Below are 19,078 nucleotides of genomic sequence, written 5' to 3' on the forward strand. Positions count from 1 at the left end.
GAAACATGCATCCGCTTCCGCTGTTCAACAAATATTTCTTTATCGTAATCAGCCTATTTTTAACGGGTTTGGAGCTTCGACCCACTACGACGCTACGATGCTGGGTGGTGGGTTTAGGGCTGTTAGATGTTAGTTTTAATGACCGGTATCAATGGTTTAACGCGTACGGGAACATTATACCACACACTCGCTAATTTCTTTCTAAGTATTTCCCATTAGTCAGCCCTTGACTGCAATCTCACATGATTATGCGGTAATCTAAGATGGAAATCGGCTAACTTGTTAAAATTGAATAAAAAATCCACACCTCTTTCGGTTTCTACACGACATCGTACCGAAGCACTAAATCGCTTGGCGGTACGTCTAACGGTGGTAACTAGCCAATAGCCAGTGCAAAAGCCTCCCACTAGCCAAACCTGGACCAATTAAGGAAACCTCAATCGGCCCAGCCGAGGCCCGAACGCAGGACCTACGTCTTGTAATTCCATCACACCACTCGGCGGGCCGTCAAAATTTATTAAATTCTTAAGAAACTGAACCAGGAATACAACCAGTGATCCGAAGTGATTTAAAAAGGACTGATTAATTGCAATCAAACAATACGTTGCAAATCACGATAAAAATTTCGTTCTGAAAAATCAAACACGTAATCAACTTTTATCAACCCTAGAGTCGAACTTGCGACCTCTAACTTAGAAATCCAATAAATTAACCACTACATGAACACAGCGTAATGTAAAGCACTCCATTAATTAAACGAAGAAAACTATTACTACCCGCTAGATAATGGAACTTAAATCTTCCTTTAGCTTAGAGATAGAAAAAGCGCGACTATTCGCAAACAGCTAACCCGAGGGGCCACGAGTCTTAACGCTCAAAGAAAAGCCACAAGCGGTAGCGTGTTGAAAATAAAATATTGTATCGGTGTCGGCAAATCATAACATAGAAGGAATTCCAAGCCAGACCGTTTACATTTTAAGACAGTTGAAAGTTTGTTAGACCTTGTTCCTACCATAGGTAGGCAGCCATGGAGTTTAGATCAAATAGCTTCGACAGGTAGGTAAGTCAAATAAAGGCCAAAGTATATGATAAAATATAAAGTGAGCATAAGGCTTATTTGCAGGCTATGGCGTTCTCTCGAAGCTTTGCGTTCTGGCGATATTTTAGCTGAAGAGCCCCTAAAGTTTCATGGCAGAGCTGACTTGGTTGACTAAGTCCATCAAATTGCGCCAAAATTGTGATTCATTGCACACAGCAATGCTTGGTGGCGTAAACGTAGCGTTAGCACTTCCCCGAGCAAGATCTGCTTTCACAAAAAGCTTTGCTACTACAAGACGCTGCGCTGCCCAGTTGTTCCAGTTTGTCAGAAGAAATCTTTGCTATAGTCGTTTAGATGAAGCCAAAGATAAAAGAGAGCTCAACTCTGACTTAAAATATACGTCAAATGGGACAGTTCCGTGGCCAACGCATAAGAGCTTATTCAACGCAAATAAAGGAAATGGTGCAAACACTGCGCAGACAAAAGGACAATACCACGGTTTAGCACGGGCAGGGAACAATGGAGCGGTCAGTGATCCCTGGTCTTACGTAGGTGTCTATCGTTGCAAAATATATTATTTCATTTTTCGCGACCTCATTGGTGCAACGTGTGGAGCGATTGCGCTGTCATTGGAAGAGCTCTGGTAATTAAGAACCTTCTAGTACCTATAGGAATATATCTGAGGCACTTTGAAATTTACTACAGAACTATTCTGGAGATATCTAGATGTAAACATTTTATCAATACCCGTACCCCTGGGAATACAGGGATAAACTAAAACTAAAGGGTCATCAAGAATAATGTAAGATTCCAATGCTGTAAGAATTGTTCAATTTTGTCCGGTAGGTTCCTATCATTTCAATTCGAAAAAACAAACAAGCATACAATCAAATCTTTCCCCATAATACCTACGTTTTTGTATAGATTTGAAATACAGCTTCTTAACACACTTGTGTAGTAATGTAACGCGAGCTAAAGAAGTTTTATTTTATTTGTGTAGTCTTAAGCAAACAAAGCTCATTTGATATAGAACTGGAAACCAGAATTTCACGATACATACCAGAACACTAGATTAACGACATATCATATTATCAACCGGTTTACAGTTATAAAAAACCGGACAAGTGCGAGTTTTACTCGCGTAACAAGGGTTCCGAATCAATAATTTTTTTTAAAACTGACCTAAGAACTGACCTTGTATCTAATTATATAATTTTCAGACTTATTTGTTTCGTTAAATATTTATCTAAACCTACAATTATTATTACAATATATACCTAGTATAGAGACTAATGTCAAGGATCAACAGGCTAATTCACAAACTTAGACGTATGTTATTTGACGAATACGAAATTGAAATTTATACTGACAACTTTTTGTGGTATTAATCAAGCCCAAAATAGTGAACAGGCCAGTTGGTCACAAGCTTTTGATGACAACTTGTTGCTAAATTCGTATTAAGTGTGTGAGTGTGTTTTGTTATGGCACCACTATCCACCATCGCCGCGAAGAGTTTGCGAAGAAGTATGCTAGTTTTTCGCTAGATGGCGCTGTTAAATACAGTGCTCTTGCCAAGCCAATCGCATCCTTATTTTTTACTGACAAGCCATTTTTATGAAATATACAACTCAGAAAGGGATCGGCGCCCTATCAAATCGAGTCGTTCCGTATTTTTTGTATGAAAATGCATACTGTAACGCACACTAATCAGAATCGTAACGTCAACCTACGGCCGGCGAGTCGTAAGCGCGGCATCGCCTAGTCGCAGTTGACTTTGTCGAAACTCGTATGTCATATGTGTGACATGACCATTATAATATATTTTTTTTAAACAACCGACTGCAAAACATTAACGTACTCACGAGACTTAAAAGGGAAAAATAACATTAAAATATTTTCTACCTATTGATCATTTTGTAGGAGGGGCCAAGCCAGTGATCTATTAACTCACGGCGTACCTATCATAAAGATTTTTGTTTTTCAGACATTATTTTTTCTTTCATGTGGTTTTTGCAGTGATGACTAAAATCAACACCACACGGGCGTCACCAACTTTTGAAGTCATATGTAATAAAAAAGTATTAAAATCGGATTACACATTTGGTTATGGGTGGTTTTAATTTACAATTAATGGGTACATAGTCAATTATTTATTTTATATTTATTTATATCTTTAGGGTTAGATATTTTTTTTAATTTATGGAATAAATCAGACAACTCAGTAAATGATACACGAGTTCATACATAAAAAAATTTATACATGTCAAATTGTCAACCAATCTCTCCGTATTTCGTCGGTCGAAAACGAACAGGGTAATAAAATTACTCCAGAATGAGCCGCGCCCAGATTTGGTCAGTATCTACCTACACCGGTTTTGATTCAGCTCTCAACTTAATTGCTCTGGCGAGGCGATAACAATAGCCGTCATTAAGCGCTCATTTACAAAATGCAAAAATAACCGCCGTTTTATGGAGTCGCATTGTATGGATAAGCTTTCGAGGTATAAAAAAAATCAGAGATGAATTTTGTTTTAAATTTACTGGAAATCTCATATTTTTGTGTTTAATTCTACACAACGGCATTATATTGTACTTATCGTAGGTACAAGTACAATATCAACGTCATTGTTTTTACACTAAATCATTCTCTAGTTAGGTTAATAACTTTAAGTATTAATAGAATTGTAGAATTATACTTTGACAAACTTACCACAAAGAATAACGTTAAATTATCGTATCTATAACATAAACATACTTTGTTTACATCAACATATTTAAAACTATATTTATTAGTCTAAAAAGTATCAATACGTCTATTAGTTTCTCTGTCTACGTTTTGTAATAGTTTGTTGAAGTTAAACTTTATCTACTATCTTATAATTTTTGTTTATCATTAATAAACATTTCAAACGGAGTCAAATACCTTATTCTAATGAATATTTATGATTACGACCTTATATTGCGAATTGCATATTCGAAATCCAGGGATCAATTTTCATTGATAAAGTCCTACGGCGTCTTGCTATTAGTATATGCAGCAACGGGATACCGCCGCGACACTCATTTCCTGTCGAAAATCATGTTTGTTCCTTAATATGAGATGGGGGGTTATTAGCCGACTTCCAAAAAGGAGGAGGTTCTACGTTCAGCTGTATGTATGTTTTTTTAGAGTTATGCTATATAGCGAGTGATATGGTTTGACTGCCGAATGGTGCAGTGAGTCTGAATTCGAATTAAGTATATATAAAATAATCACTTCTTTTTTAAGAAATTATTACAGCCCTGCAGGTTGAACTGCACAGTTTTTACTGAACAGTCAAATTGTTCAGGTATTAATAGTTTTTAATGGTTGGTTGGAATTTTTAATGGTTTTTATTGAAATTACGATACGAGATAAAACTGTACAGTTAAAACTGAAAGTTCATTTCATTTCATTTCATTTCATAAAATAATTTGAAAAACAAATGTTATCTAAGTAATTATAAATTAATAAACAGATACAGTGTCTCTACCTACTGTTACAACCCCATAGCGGAAAGTTAAGAAATACCTTCGGGTGTTGTGTTACCGATTTTAGAAATGTTTTTAAGGTAAAATATTACGATTCCTGTTTTTCTATTTTTTATCTATATTCTTTAAAAACTTTTTCCAATAAACACAAAACACTAAACATATTCAATCTGGTGAAAGCTAAAAAAAGAAAAGAAAAATACTTTAAACTTGTTCAAAAGTACCCGAAGAACAGAACTTATATTAAATTACGTTTAATAATGATTTTATATACATAATCTAAAAACATAGCTAATAATTATAAAAGAAAAAAAAAATTTCTTCGTAAATAACACGAAACTTAAATCACCAAAAACTGTGTTCGATCCAAAACCAAACTCCGACGCAATTTCAGAAAGGAAATGAACCGTGACTAAAATTAACAGTCAAAGGGCGCGTGCAGAAGGAATTCCACCCCAATTTCAGCTCAATCACACTCACTTGCAGTCGAAAGGAAAATTGAAAATGAAAATGTTTTGACACACCTTAGATATAATATATATATAAGTAGTAAAATACGTTTATTAATAGTACATTGTGATATAATTGCAAGTTGGAAATGAAATCTTAGGCGGTATTGCAAGCTCGAGTCGTAGGCGAGAGCTATATATAGTAAAGAAGCAGAGACTGTAATGACAAAGCGCACGTATATCATACGTTGCCTGTTTTTCATGATGACATTTTGATACGCCTCTTATTTTTGCACAGATCGCGAAGTGCGTGTGTTTTTTTTAGGCAAATGCACCAAAAACAGCCCGTATTAATCATAAAGTAAATTAATATTTACGTGTTTCTGTTACAGATGGTTGTCATATAATGTCAAAATTATTAAAATGAAAGAATTAAATGTTTATTTATAATATTTTATTTCACAAAGTTAATTTTATTCATAAAATGTTGAGCACTATTCTGACATAAAAACTTTTTGTTAAGATCTTAAAAAGTAGGTACCGTTCGTTTTTAGACGGATGATAAACAATTTAAATAACATTACAACACATGTGCGTATTACTTTACATTACTGCACATGTTTGTAATGAGATGCATTACAATATTGAAATCGTACTACTCCTCACAAGTTAGCGCGCTTCCATCTTAGATTGCATCATCACTTACCATCAGGTGAAATTGTAGTCAAGGGCTAACTTGTAGAGGATAAAAAAACGGGACAAGAACTACGAGCGTGAAACCGCGGGACGTCTGTTAAAAAAATAGGTAGCGCTAAAAGCCGTGGCCCAGACATACTGCACTGGAACGTTCTGAAACAATTCTAAGACACACACTGGAGTCATAAATTCTCGCGAGTAGGACCGAATGACAAATGACCGAGTCACCTGACACCGGGGTGATATATCGTCGAAAATGTGACCCCCCCCCCCTCCTAATGCACCAAGATGTTATACTAATAATATAGGTTTAAACTATAGGATCGAGTACTACTATGATGCGATCCTGCATTGTCAGTTTTACTATAATACATTGCAACAGTCTGTAAGGTTTCATATTTTTAAAAGTATATTTGCCTATTACCAATATTCTTGTTCCCCTCCAATTAAATCCCGGCGTGAAACTGGCGCCCTTAGAGCCTAAAATCAAAAATTAAGAAAAATTTAATACATAAAACGATTTCATACTATTAATAAACTCAACCTACCTTTTTTTTATTCTTTTCAAATTAGCCCTTGACTATAATCTCACCTGATGGTAAATGATGATGCAGTCTAAGATGGAAGCGGGCTAACTTGTTAGGAGGAGGATGAAAATCCTCACCCCTTTCGGTTTCTACACGGCATTGTACCGGAACGCTAAATCGCTTGGCGGTACGTCTTTGCCGGTAGGGTGGTAACTAGCCACGGCCGAAGCCTCCCACCAGCCAGACCTGGACAAATTAAGAAAATCTTAACCTGCCCAGCCGGGGATCGAACCCAGGACCTCCGTCTTGTAAGTCCACCGCGCATACCACTGCGCCACGGAGGCCGTCAAAAACCTTTGCCTATTATTGGGATGGGTTGAGTGTTTACCGCAAATATTTTGATAATTTTGGATTCCGTGCAATTTGATGCCTTAAATTCGCTGTTATTGAGCTAAAATAATTATTTGTATAAAATAACAGACGCCCGCGACTTCGTCCTCCGTTAGACTCCTTAATCTGGTGCTCTCGCAAATCCGTTCTTAGCAGATGTTTACTAAATATAAACTAATAAACTAATAATAAAATAATGCTAATTTCAACTTTATACCAATACTTCATGCGGTTTTCGAAATTTCGTGATTAGTGCTTTTTGCTTTTATAAATTTAGAATTAATAAACGAACTTGTCGTCTCATTTTAAAAGCATGCTTTTTCAATTATATTTAGACATATATTTTATTTCTATAAACACATACAAAATTATAAATGTTACGTCGCGTAACTTAGATCGCTCCTGCCCCTTGTCACACATTTTATATCCCTCTAAAAGTATCTGCAGTCTGCAGAAGTAGACAACCGTAATTGTTATTGACCAAGGATTAATTTTATAAACTAGTAAAGGACTATTTATTCTGTTTTTGTAAATAATCGGTTTTTACGGAAAATTAACGCCATCTCGTATCTTTTGAGACTTAATCTAAAATCTTCTTAAAATTTTCTCCTTGCCTTTTTTGATATTTTAAGCCTCATTTTATTCCATTACGACGAGCGGAACATTTTGCATAACGAGGGGATATCCCTGAAAAATAAATAATTATGAACATTAATGATATTATTAGTTAAATCACTTGCATTTTGTATGACTGTGACATTGTTTATTACTCATATCCACGGATGTGTAGGTTTCAAATAAATAAATGATTTATACAGGGATACACTATATTCCCGCATACACTATATTCCCAATATTATTGACAATTTATGTGGAGCAAAGCTGCCTAAAATGTCAGTAATTTTTCTTAGGGTAACTTTACCTAATTAACAGCAGGTAACACACACACTATAGGTAAGTATGAAATAAGAAAAGTTCTTTCATTCTCATCAGACTTAAGTGGAAACAGCAAAATAAATTTTATATTCATAAATTTGATTAATGAACCTTATTAAATAGTACTAACGGACGCTCTCGAATTTGTCCGCGTGGAATTCAGTTTTTCACTCGGGATTCGTGGATTTTTCCGGGATAAAAAGTAGCCTAATGTTAATCCAGACTATAATCTATCTCTACTTCAAATTTCAGGTGATTCGGTTTAGTAGCCGAGGCGTGAAAGAGTAACATACATACATAATATCCATCAAAATCATCAGGTTTTCGCAAATTTCGCAAAAAATTCATTGATTTTTTCGGGATAAAAAGTAACCTATGTTTAGCACATAGGTTGCTTTTTATCCCAGAGTAATATCCCATTCCTAATTTCAGCTAAATCGCTTCAGTAGTAGCGGCGTTAAAGAGTAACAAACATACATACAAACTTTCGCGTTTATAATATTAGTAGGATTTACCTGCACAATGATGAGAAGGTAGTTGGTGGAGTAGTCCAGCAAGCCCAGAGGCAGCGCTAGGTCCAAGGCGAAGGAGCTGTGCGGCAGATAGCTCACTTGCATCCTTTTAGCACATCTCAGCCAGCGCTTCATCTGCTTGCGGGAGGATTTATCTGTATGTAATCAATTATTATTTATTAATGGTATAGCTTTTATGGGAGACTTTGACTTTAGTGAGAGAGAGATTAGTTCGATAGATCTGGCGCATCTGTGACATTGCAATGTGTTATTACACATTTTGCTTTTTAATAGCTTCACTTGTAACTATGTATCTAAGAAAATGGAATTGGAATCTTAATTTGACCCACTTCCCGGTCTTCGTGTAGGATTAAAATTTGCACACGCTCCAATATGGCGGCCTCCCCAAGATAGTGGATTGGTATACATCCAGCCCCATGATATAGATGAAAGAGTTTTCTGTCAGGAATACGACAAAACGCGCAGGATGGGAGGCGTGTACCGATGAATGAAAAATTCACGACTGATGCACCTCACTTCCCCGCACACAAGATTTCACACCCACGCAGTCTTTCCCCACGTCGCCCGCATATCATGGGAGTATCATCAACAAATTTTCCAGACTAAAATAAATATGATCAATTCTATTCCTATCAATAAGTAAAATACGTTATAAATATCCTTATCAATGAGTTAGTTGTAAAAGTAATTATGAGGACTATATTTGGAGTTCTAGAGCGTCAATTTATTTTCAGTTACCAGATCTCAAAGACCACGTCTTAGCTCCATAGAAAGAAGAAGAATGGAGACTAATTATAAAAAATTATATGCTATGACCTACCGCAAGTATTCATTTCGAAGACGAACCGCTCAGTCAGTCGCTTGACGAAGCATTTGTAAAGTATACGGGTTCGGTGCGCGGCTGAGCACAAAATCCACAGCGAAAACAGGGACCTCAGCTCACGGTACACCAGGTACGACAGTACTTTGTGGGTCTGAAAATGAAACAATTTTTTTTATTATCTGATGTCCAAACACTTAGGTTAGTATTTACGTATCGTATTTACGATAAGTTCAGATGGAAAGTGTCGCTCTTAAGTCTCGGAAATCTTATATGGAATTACGTCGTTTTCATTATTACTAATTATTATACTATACATATTAATAGAAAATTATATAGACCAATAAACAGTCACTAGGTTAGGTAATGGCTGTCGAGCAAAGACTAGATAACAATCACATTGCTTTCAATTTCTGATAATTTTATACTAAAAAGGCTTGCTCGTTAGTATTTAATTACTTTCATTTTGTTTTCTCTAATACATGGTTTTAAAAAAAGTAAAATATACTCAAAAAAATAGCTGAAAATGTTAAGCGTGGAACGGAAATATAACAACGCCAATTAATAACCTCCGGGTTGCTATTGGGAATTTATTGTAAGAATGACGAACCAAGTATCGAACCTGGAACCTTACGATCCAAAGCCGCCAATAACCTCTGGACCAAATAGACATTTAGATCAGCTAGCATAAAAAAATTAAACAAGATTTTGATAAATTTGATATAATATGCGACATGCAAATTTTTCTGCAAATATTGTAGTATTGTAAATATTTACAAAAGAATCTAATATTATTTTCGTAATAACGTGAACAAAATTATCTTATCGAGTGTTTAAAGTATTATATATGTTTAAATACAGACTATTCCAATGTTTAGTACAGTTCTATGTTTAGAGTGAGGAGTGTAAGAATGGATATTTCTTTGCTTTCATATTTAAAACATTCTACAGTTAAATGAAATATTATATTAAGAAGTGTATTGGATTAAAAAGGTAAATTAATTTGTAAGTGCCTTATAATTCGATATTTTTTGTATCATCTTTGTGTATGTACAGTAAAAAAACAGCTGGTTAGTAACAACTTTTAATAACCTCGATAATGATACAAAAAGTTGTTGCTGACCAAAGTTTTTTTAATGTTGAATAATTAATACTTATACAACATAACAACCACAATTTCCTACAAATTGCATTGTACATTATCTCGTCCCGACGTATTTTTATTTCCTGGTAACTCAGTTAGCTACCAGAATCAAAAAATTTCTTAATTATAGTTGACCGTCTCATCGAGATGTAGCTATTCACGAAAAATTTACTTGATAGTAATCAATTGTACAGAATGTTTTTCGGATCCTGGACTATAACCATTAAATATATGTATTATTAATATTTATATAAATAATTAAATGTCAAAAGCGGTCTTTTGACCCTTTCATTTTATTTAACAATTTGACAAACATTGCACAAAACCAAGAGAGAAATTGTTGTTAATAGAGAATATCATATTTTTGGATTGAAACTTACATTATTGAAAGAAATAAATGAATAATTCTATTGATATCTCTTTAAATTTAAACACACATTTTTATAAACTTACAGTGACGAAGAAACAAGACGACGAAAATGAAAGGCCAATGTTTTCAATCAAAATCCAGTAATGATGTAGAAGACTTCAACACGAGCACGACGTTAGTACAACCTGGAGTATATCATCCGAGATATAGTAGTAAGTAGACGAAGTCATAATATAACTGCCTCGTAGTACAGTGGTGGTCCACTACATGATTTCGAACCCAGGACCTAACGAAACTCAGTATCGTGCAGACATAAGCCCAAAAAGCCTAGGATTCTTCTTCCTTTTGGGCCGTTGGCCCTTCTCACTTGGCTAAGTGATTGGCCGTTGTACGTGGGTCCTTTGGAGTAGGTCCCCGCTGGATTCATTCTATGCAGAAGAGAGAAGAAGATACTAATAGAAAAATAATACTCCATCAAATGAATAATCAAAATATTCAGATACAAATCAATAATATTCCATTATAAGTAATTGTAAACATATTTTACATACTTTAGAATAAAATTAAACAAAAAACAAACATTATTCGCTCACTCAATTTTATATCAATCATTATGAGAAAATAGAGTACATTTTTTTTTGAGTTTTTGAGAGTTGCAGAATTTCACTCAATGTTATTATGTTTTTTTTTTTCAGGAATGATGCGTTCAAAAATTGTAAGGAGAAAATATCTACGCGCAGTTTTCAAGAGTGGAGAGTTCAATATTTATACGAAAACCACGAAAAACGTGAAAATCTTTTCAAACTACTTCTTTCTGCTAGTAGAAACAAGATGGCGATGGACATTATTGAACTTTTTTGCAGCGTTTACGTGCAACTGGTTATTTTTTGGCTTTGTGTATTGGTTCATTTCTTACAACCACGACGACTTCAGTGAAAACCATCTACCTCCTTACCAAAACAATTTCAATTTCACACCTTGCATCAACAATATCTATGGGTTTACATCAACATTTCTGTTTAGCGTGGAAGTTCATACAACCGTTGCGTATGGTCGTAGATCAATCACGTTGGAATGCCCACAGACGATCATCGCAATGTGCATTCAATGCATTTTGAGTTCTATTTTCCAAGCCATAATGATTGGAATTTTATTCGCTAAATTAACCCGACCGAGAGGAAGAACAAAAACCATTCTCTTCAGCAAATACGCGGTCATAAATATGAGAAATGATAAATTCTGTCTTATATTCCGCGTTGGAGATATGAGAAAATCTAGAATTTTAAACATCGAAACAAAAGCATATCTCATAAGATTAAATGCTGGTGATAGTAAAGTGGAAAATTTAGAGCAAACAGAATTAACAGTGGTAGTTGATGAATGTGAATCGACTTTCTTTTTGTGGCCTTCAACAGCAGTTCATGTGATAGACGAAAATAGCCCTCTATATAGATTGTCAGCGGCTGATTTGCTGTGCTGCAAGTTAGAAATACTTGTAGTATTCGAAGGCATAATAGAATCAACCGGTCAACCTGTGCAGGCTCGATCGAGCTTCACTGAACATGATATACTCTGGGGTCATAGATTTGTGTCCATGGTGAGTTTCAACTTTGATAAGAAAATGTATGATGTTGATTTTTCTAAGCTATCTGAAGTTCATCCAGTCGATACTCCTCTGTGCTCTCCGTGTGAATATGCTGAACTGGTAGCTTTATTTGAAGATGAAAATGAATTGCCTGATTGCGAATGAGAAAATATCCTGGTTAATTAATGATTCACACTATCAAATTTATATTTAATTATTATGATTACTATGTGTCATAACATGGCATAATAATAATAATTGTTATTGTAAAAGGTTTTCTGTTGTATCAGTTCCCGCGGGGTTTGTGGAAAACAGAAGTTCCGCAGATGAAGTTGCGGGAGTAAATTAATTTTCAAAATATATATTTTTTCTTATAATATTGCTAATATTCAGACTTCCTAATTGTTCAATCGTAGAATTTTTTGTTGTATGGGTCTTATATAATAAAATTTTATCTTACCCTAGGACCTTCTATGACCACACTAACGCCGATGTAATATACGGTAGTTATTAGAGTCATTAGCACCATGAAGCTCATCTAGAAACAGACATTCACTAAATTAAAATAAGATCTAACTATGATCGAAAATGTAACAATTGGACCAAATAGCAGTTAATTCGTAAATTATTAAATAAATTACTGTACCGTAAATCTGTAGTTTTCAGAAAAATGTGACGCTGCTATCACAATGTGTCTATAAACCTTCGACCCCACGTCAACATTTACCTCTGCAAGTGACGTAAGTTTGGAATTAAACAGGTTCACTATCCGTGAGTAGAGTAATATCTCCGAATCATGCGCTGCAAATGCCAGAGGCAGAGTTGCTATTACACTTGACGGGTACTCGAGGAAGATGTAGCCGAAGGCATCAACCAACACTGATAAAATACTTAGTATTATAACACTTTTCTCATTTTCATTCGATTCATCTCTTTGGTTTCTTGTCAATTTCAGTGCATCTTCACATTTCTCCTCTAAAATATTTAGTTTCTTGATCAATTTATCTCGTTTAGCTAAAACTGTTAAAGGTATCAATTCAATGAGCAGTATATACTTGAAGCTGTATGCAAATAAGACGCTTGAATGTGGCAGATGCGCTTGTGTGAGATCGGTTATAACAAATATGTTCACAACTATGAGAGTTATTAGGGTCGTTGCGAAGATGATGTTGCTTGAAATTGTGTACAACCTCTGCTTTGTCCAATGGGCTCTGTTGATACAGAAAACATTTTGCAATACAATCAAGTGATTCATGTTTGTCACAAATTGTTTTATTGTAAATGTCAACGGCTTATTTTTTAGTTGTGTTACAATTTTTTGGAGTTTATTAGTAATTAGTCGTAATCTTAAGCTCAGTCAATTCTCAACGTTACATTGACAACAACTTTGATTAAAATAATATGTGCCACCACATTTAGGATTTCCAATACAATTTAGTTTTGATTTTGTGATAACTTCAAGCCTTAATTACAGCCAAGACAATCCATAATTAATTAAAAGGTAATTTCATATTTGATTTCACATTAAAATGAAGACATTACGAGATGCAACACTTTAAACAACTGTATTATATTTGTGATATAACCCAATTTTCATATTTCTTATTTTTAAAAGATTCAGTTGCAAAGCACTTAAAGGAGATACAGTTTTATTTTATATTCGGTAACAACCACTTGTATACTATACTTCCGTGCAATAAACCGGCACAATTTTTTCTCACTCCACTGGTTCTCTTACGAAACTTCGGCGAACATTTATGGAATAAATGCGGGAGTAAAACAAAGCTGCTATTGTTCTGCAAACTGTTGTAAATCTAGTTTCGAATGTTATGTTTTAAGTTACTCTTTGGTTTCGTTGTAACAGTTTGAGTTCACGACTAATTATTCTGGTTGTTATTGATTTTTGTATTAGTTTATCTTGTCTCATGGGATTTGAGCTTTCATAGTAATATGCTTTATTTGAATTAGTTAATTTCTTAATGATTGAATACACTTAAACTTATTAAGTAGTAAAAAAGCAATTTATTGCTTGTCTGGACGCACGCCTGTATCTGAAGCTATGCAACATTTCTATTTCAATCTGAAATGTATAATTGCCGGTGAAATTATGCTTCATATTAGAATTATCAAAACTATAAAATTACTAGCGGACTCTCGCGATTTTGTCCGCGTGAAACTCGATGTAAACTTTGAACTACCCCTCCCCTACCCTATTTTAAATTATTTCTGTCTTAACATTCTCCTGAAAATAACAAACACATAAAAAAATAGTGAAGTCGGTCTAGTCGTTCACGCGTGAATATATAGATTCATTTATATATATATTTTATATGTATAGATAACATCCCATAAATGTTCTGCACCCCTTGTGTTTATGTTTGTAATTCAACTTGCGTTTATAAGTCCAGAGAATACAACTATGAATGCCTCCAAAGTATTTAAGAGCTCCGTCAAAATTTATTTCAATTTGATTCGAGATTTGGTCGACACGACGGAACTTTATTATTTTCAACGTCGGAAACTTGTTCAATCCAAACCACTTTTTATGTAACGACTGCGATACGATATCGCACCTGTTTTTCCACAATTAACAAATTTGCTTAATCGTATAAAGTTATGGGTAAGTGTCAAAGCAGTTTAAGACTATCAAATGTGTTGCATCGACAAGCAATTTATTTAAGGGCGGTGAAGGGTTTCAACTATATTTCTAAGCATTGCGATACGCTGTGTCGTAAAATGTAAAATGGCGTTTCGGAACGGTCGGTCGAATCGGTTACTAGGTTGGTAATAACTTACAAGCCAAGGTCAAATCAAAGCCTTCTATAATACCAGAAATATATAATAATGAAATCTTCAATAAATAGAGCAGGGAATTGAACCCAAAACCTTAAAGACCTATGAAAGTAAACAATGTTAGCTTCAAAGAGATTGTCTAAATTAAAGTAAGTTTACTAATTGAATAGTTAGCTAACTGACTAATTCACAAAATTTTTCATTTTCCATATTTTTTTCAAGAACCACGCAATGTAAGCAGATTCCTTATAATAATCAAAGATGACGAGGAATCATCACAATCAAGCGTAAACTTATGTGCATTGATATTATAAAGTAGAAAAATATGTATGTTTATAAGAAACGAAAAAACTCAAAACTACTAGACCGATTTCAAAATTATGTCACCAATAGAAATAAGAGGAAATAACATATAGCCCGGGATCCGTGGAACAAATGTACAAGTAATTACTATCAAGTTAATTTTCCGTGAGTTGCTTCATCTTGATGAGACACTAAACTTTTTTTATATACGAAAATTCTGGTAGCTAACTGGGTTACCAGGTAATGAAATTTTCTATGCATTAGAACGAGACGATGGACCACGTAATTTGTAGGACATTGTGGCCGTTAAGTTGTATAACTATTAATAAAGCAACAGTAAAATTAAAAATCAAACGAACTTACCAAAGTGAAGTTCGATGATAATTATGTGAGCAGCTTCATTCGACGCGATTTACATACTAAAACATACATACATACATGCTGCGAAACATAATAAAACATCTGATTAGTAACAATTTTTGGTAAACTACCCTCCTCCCAACCTGTATCAATAACGATGTTATTAAAAGTTGTTACTAACAACCTGTTTTTTTATCATCATCATCATCATTATCAACCCTTGAGTCCTTGAGTCTCCTCTCAGAATGAGAGGAGTCTTAGCTTTTTTTACTGTTGCTTAATTATCATGGTATCCCAGATAGTTACCAAAATCAAGAATTTTCGTAAATAAAAAAGGTGAGCGTCCCATTAAGATAAAGTTAGTCACAGAAAATTAATTTGATAGTAATTACTTGTAAATTTGTTACTCGGATCCCGGGCTAATCTGTACTAATATTATAAAGCTGAAGAGTTTTTTTGTTTGAACGCGCTAATCTCAGGAACTACTGGTCCGATTTCTAAAATTCTTTCAGCGTTAGATAGCCCATTTATTGAGGAAGGCTATAGGCTATATTATCCTCGTATTCTTACGGAAACAAGAACCACACGGGTGGAACCGCGCGGCGTCAGCTATATATTATAGTATTCTCCGTATTTCCATGAAAATGAGAACTAAGCGGATATGATCGCGGAGATCTGCTATTGATAAAAATAATATAAAAATCTGGGTTGAATAAAAGTACCTGACATAACATCGTATCGATCACGTCGACACAAAAGGCGCTCGCCATTACCTGTGATTAAGTTTCAGTCACTATCCGGCCGGGTCGCGGTGCCTTGCAATTTTCACCTGAAAAGCCTTAATTTTCCATAAGAAACGCGCTAAGGACCCCTCAAAAGCCTGCAATTCAGGAGTTAATTCGCTGGAACGTTTTTTGGCGCTCACCAACCTTTTCCACCCGCAGAGTGGCGTCGAGTGCAAAGGAGGTCTTTCTTGTATGAATTTTGTATTTATGAGGCTTCTTAATGCTTTTAGAGTAGATTTCTTTTATAATGCGATTGAGTGAAATTATACTTGTTAATATTTAGGACATTATAAAAGAAGTCCATGATGGATAGATCTACGTTTGCTTATATTCTGAAGTTTTAGTCCAAGTTCCTACTATACTTTCTACCATACTTTCTACCGTACTGGCAACTGTAAAGTTTGGGCCATAGTCACTTTCGGAGGTTACAACGGTCCGTCTCATCATTCCACCCATATTCGGCTCATTGCTGAGCTCGAGTCACCTCTCAGAATGAGAGGGGTTAGGCCAATAGTCAAATGTCCAATGCGGATTGGCAGACTTCACACACGCAGAGAATTAAGAAAGTTCTCTGGTATGCAGGTTTTCCTTCACCGTTTAAGACACGTGATATTTAATTTCTTAAAATGCACACAATTGAAAAGTTTGAGGTGCATGCCCCGGATCGATTTGAACCCACACCCTCCGAAATCGGAGGCAGAGGTCATATCCACTGGGCGGTCACGGTGCGTCTAAGTAAGTAAAAAGTGATTTTTTTATTCTTCGGGAAAATATAAGAATGCTTTTCTTCAGTGCACTGCCTATGTGCCTAAATTTTGCAGTTCAGTATTTTTAAATAGAGGGGCATGTTCTAGGTCAAGCTCTGAAATACTGAGCAATTATTAGTAAAAATTCTCAGTACGGATTGAAAAACTTGATGGTGTCATACCGCCGAGCCTTGGAGAGCACGTTAGACTGTGACGTCACTTCACGTCATTATCATTAACATCTGATAATGATCGTAAAAAAGTTCAACTCTATCATTCTATGCCCGCCCGCTATGCAGCAGCGTGGTGAGTCTAAGCTCCATATCGCCTGTTCTATAAGAAGATCTGACCCTTGAAGCCGTTAAAATAAGTTGAAAGTTATGAACCGCAAATCATAGTCATCAACATTACACAGAATAAACATGTAACAAGGTTTCAGGATACAAATATAAACGTGGTTTAATGGTTGTGAAATGAAAGTTACACCAGCAAGCCACACTTGTAAATGAGTACAACGAACCGTGAAGTAACAGCGGCGGCAGATACGAGCTGACAGACGGATAAACAGACGCTTGCGATGTAAATCCGAGCGAGATTTTGTACGCCAAAAATAGCATTTGAAAATGTTGACATGAGTTTAAATGCCTGGTTTAGACAACTACTCTTGGCTTGTCTGCAAACAAGGCTACTAAATGCTTTTCTATAATAATTATGATAAAAATGAATCGCAAAATGCGTTGGTAAGCGCATAACTTAACAACGCCTGAACCAATTTGGCCAATTCTTTTTTCAAAACGTTTGTTGAAGTTCTAGGATGGATTTTACGGCGAGAAAAAAAAAATTATCCTCCCATACAAACGATTCGTAATAGTTTGAATTTTGTTATGTATAGGGAAGGTGTAAGTAGGGTAGGAATAAGGTAGGAGTAGGGTAGGGGTAGGGTGGGGATAAGGTAGGGGTAGGGTAGAGGTAGGGTAGTATAGGAGTATGGAAGGAGTAGGGTAGACGTAGGGTAGGTAAGGTTATGGAAGAAGTGCATAAAAGTCAAAGCGAATCTTGACAGAGTCCACTAGTACCTTGAATAAAAAATTACCTATGATTTGACAAAGTCGTTGATGGCGATTTATTTTGCGGTTTTTCTTTGTTGCAAAATTAACCAAGTTTCGCGTCAAACGGTCAGATATGAAACTGGTTTGAAACAAAATATAAAACAGCACTTTTTAAATGGAAATGAAAAAAATACCCGAAATATAAAACATTAAATTATTCTATATTCCGCAAATCAAGTTGTCTGTATGTCAACAAGAATGTTACCGTCGATGTACTGTTAGTAGTAGAAATACAATTATTATAAAAAAAAAAAATTATTATAACAAAGTAATTTCGTGTTAAACTAAAATGCAATGAAATAATAAAATAATATTATCAGCTGGCAGCATAAGTTATGAAGAAGACTATTCTAAGTAGTCAAGAACCTATTTTCCATTCCTTTGGTACGCTCTGATAAATTATTAAATAGATTGTGTAAATGCTTAGCAATTTTATTACTTAGTATTCTGATAGTGCTTTTGCTACTGAATTGTAATTCAAATTCAAATCTAGTTATCTTTTAATTCAATTGGCCGGTGTTTATTTTAGAGTTAATAACGATCGTGCAAATCAGTCGTAAGTTAGGGTAAATGATACTGTCGAATTGGTTTAAATTTGTTAATAATCATGATACGAAATTCAGTTTTTGTGTAAGCTTGTTATTGAAGCTGTTTGACACTTTTCCAAGGATTGTTGTTAAATTATGTCTCTTTCTGAGTAATCAAAAATACATTTTTAAGACATTTTTTCTTATAAGAGTCGATTTTTAAGTCTTGCAAACACTTTCAGCGCAGCAGTTGATTTAGAAGGCATTTCATTTAGTCAGGAATAATATTTATTAATATTCGTAATAATTTTTAATTATCGTGAATTATTAGTTACGGAGCTTAGTTGACTTGTGTCACTTGACAGCTGTCGTCCTCAACCTTCCTTCGTCTAAATAACATCTTAATAACAGAAATAAACAAAGGACATCTCCCAAAATGGACCTTTATTATTTATA

At 34.9% G+C, this 19,078-nt stretch overlaps 1 protein-coding gene across 1 annotated transcript; it reads left to right on the forward strand.

The window, feature by feature from the left end:
• The first annotated feature begins 11,114 nt into the window (after positions 1-11,114).
• LOC112053647 (G protein-activated inward rectifier potassium channel 4-like) lies at positions 11,115-12,500 on the forward strand. Its single transcript, XM_024093128.2, has one exon. The coding sequence runs from the start codon at positions 11,115-11,117 to the stop codon at positions 12,162-12,164; it is 1,050 nt and encodes a 349-aa protein (XP_023948896.2). The 3' UTR covers positions 12,165-12,500.
• Positions 12,501-19,078: the final 6,578 nt, after the last annotated feature.

This window comes from Bicyclus anynana, chromosome 21 (genome assembly GCF_947172395.1).
Source record: "Bicyclus anynana chromosome 21, ilBicAnyn1.1, whole genome shotgun sequence".
Classification (NCBI taxonomy): Eukaryota; Metazoa; Arthropoda; class Insecta; order Lepidoptera; family Nymphalidae; genus Bicyclus; species Bicyclus anynana.

What these genes read in the sequence shown, in the direction of transcription:
- LOC112053647 (XM_024093128.2), top strand. Translation starts at nt 11,115, where the DNA reads ATGCGTTCAAAAATTGTAAGGAGAAAATATCTACGCGCAGTTTTCAAG.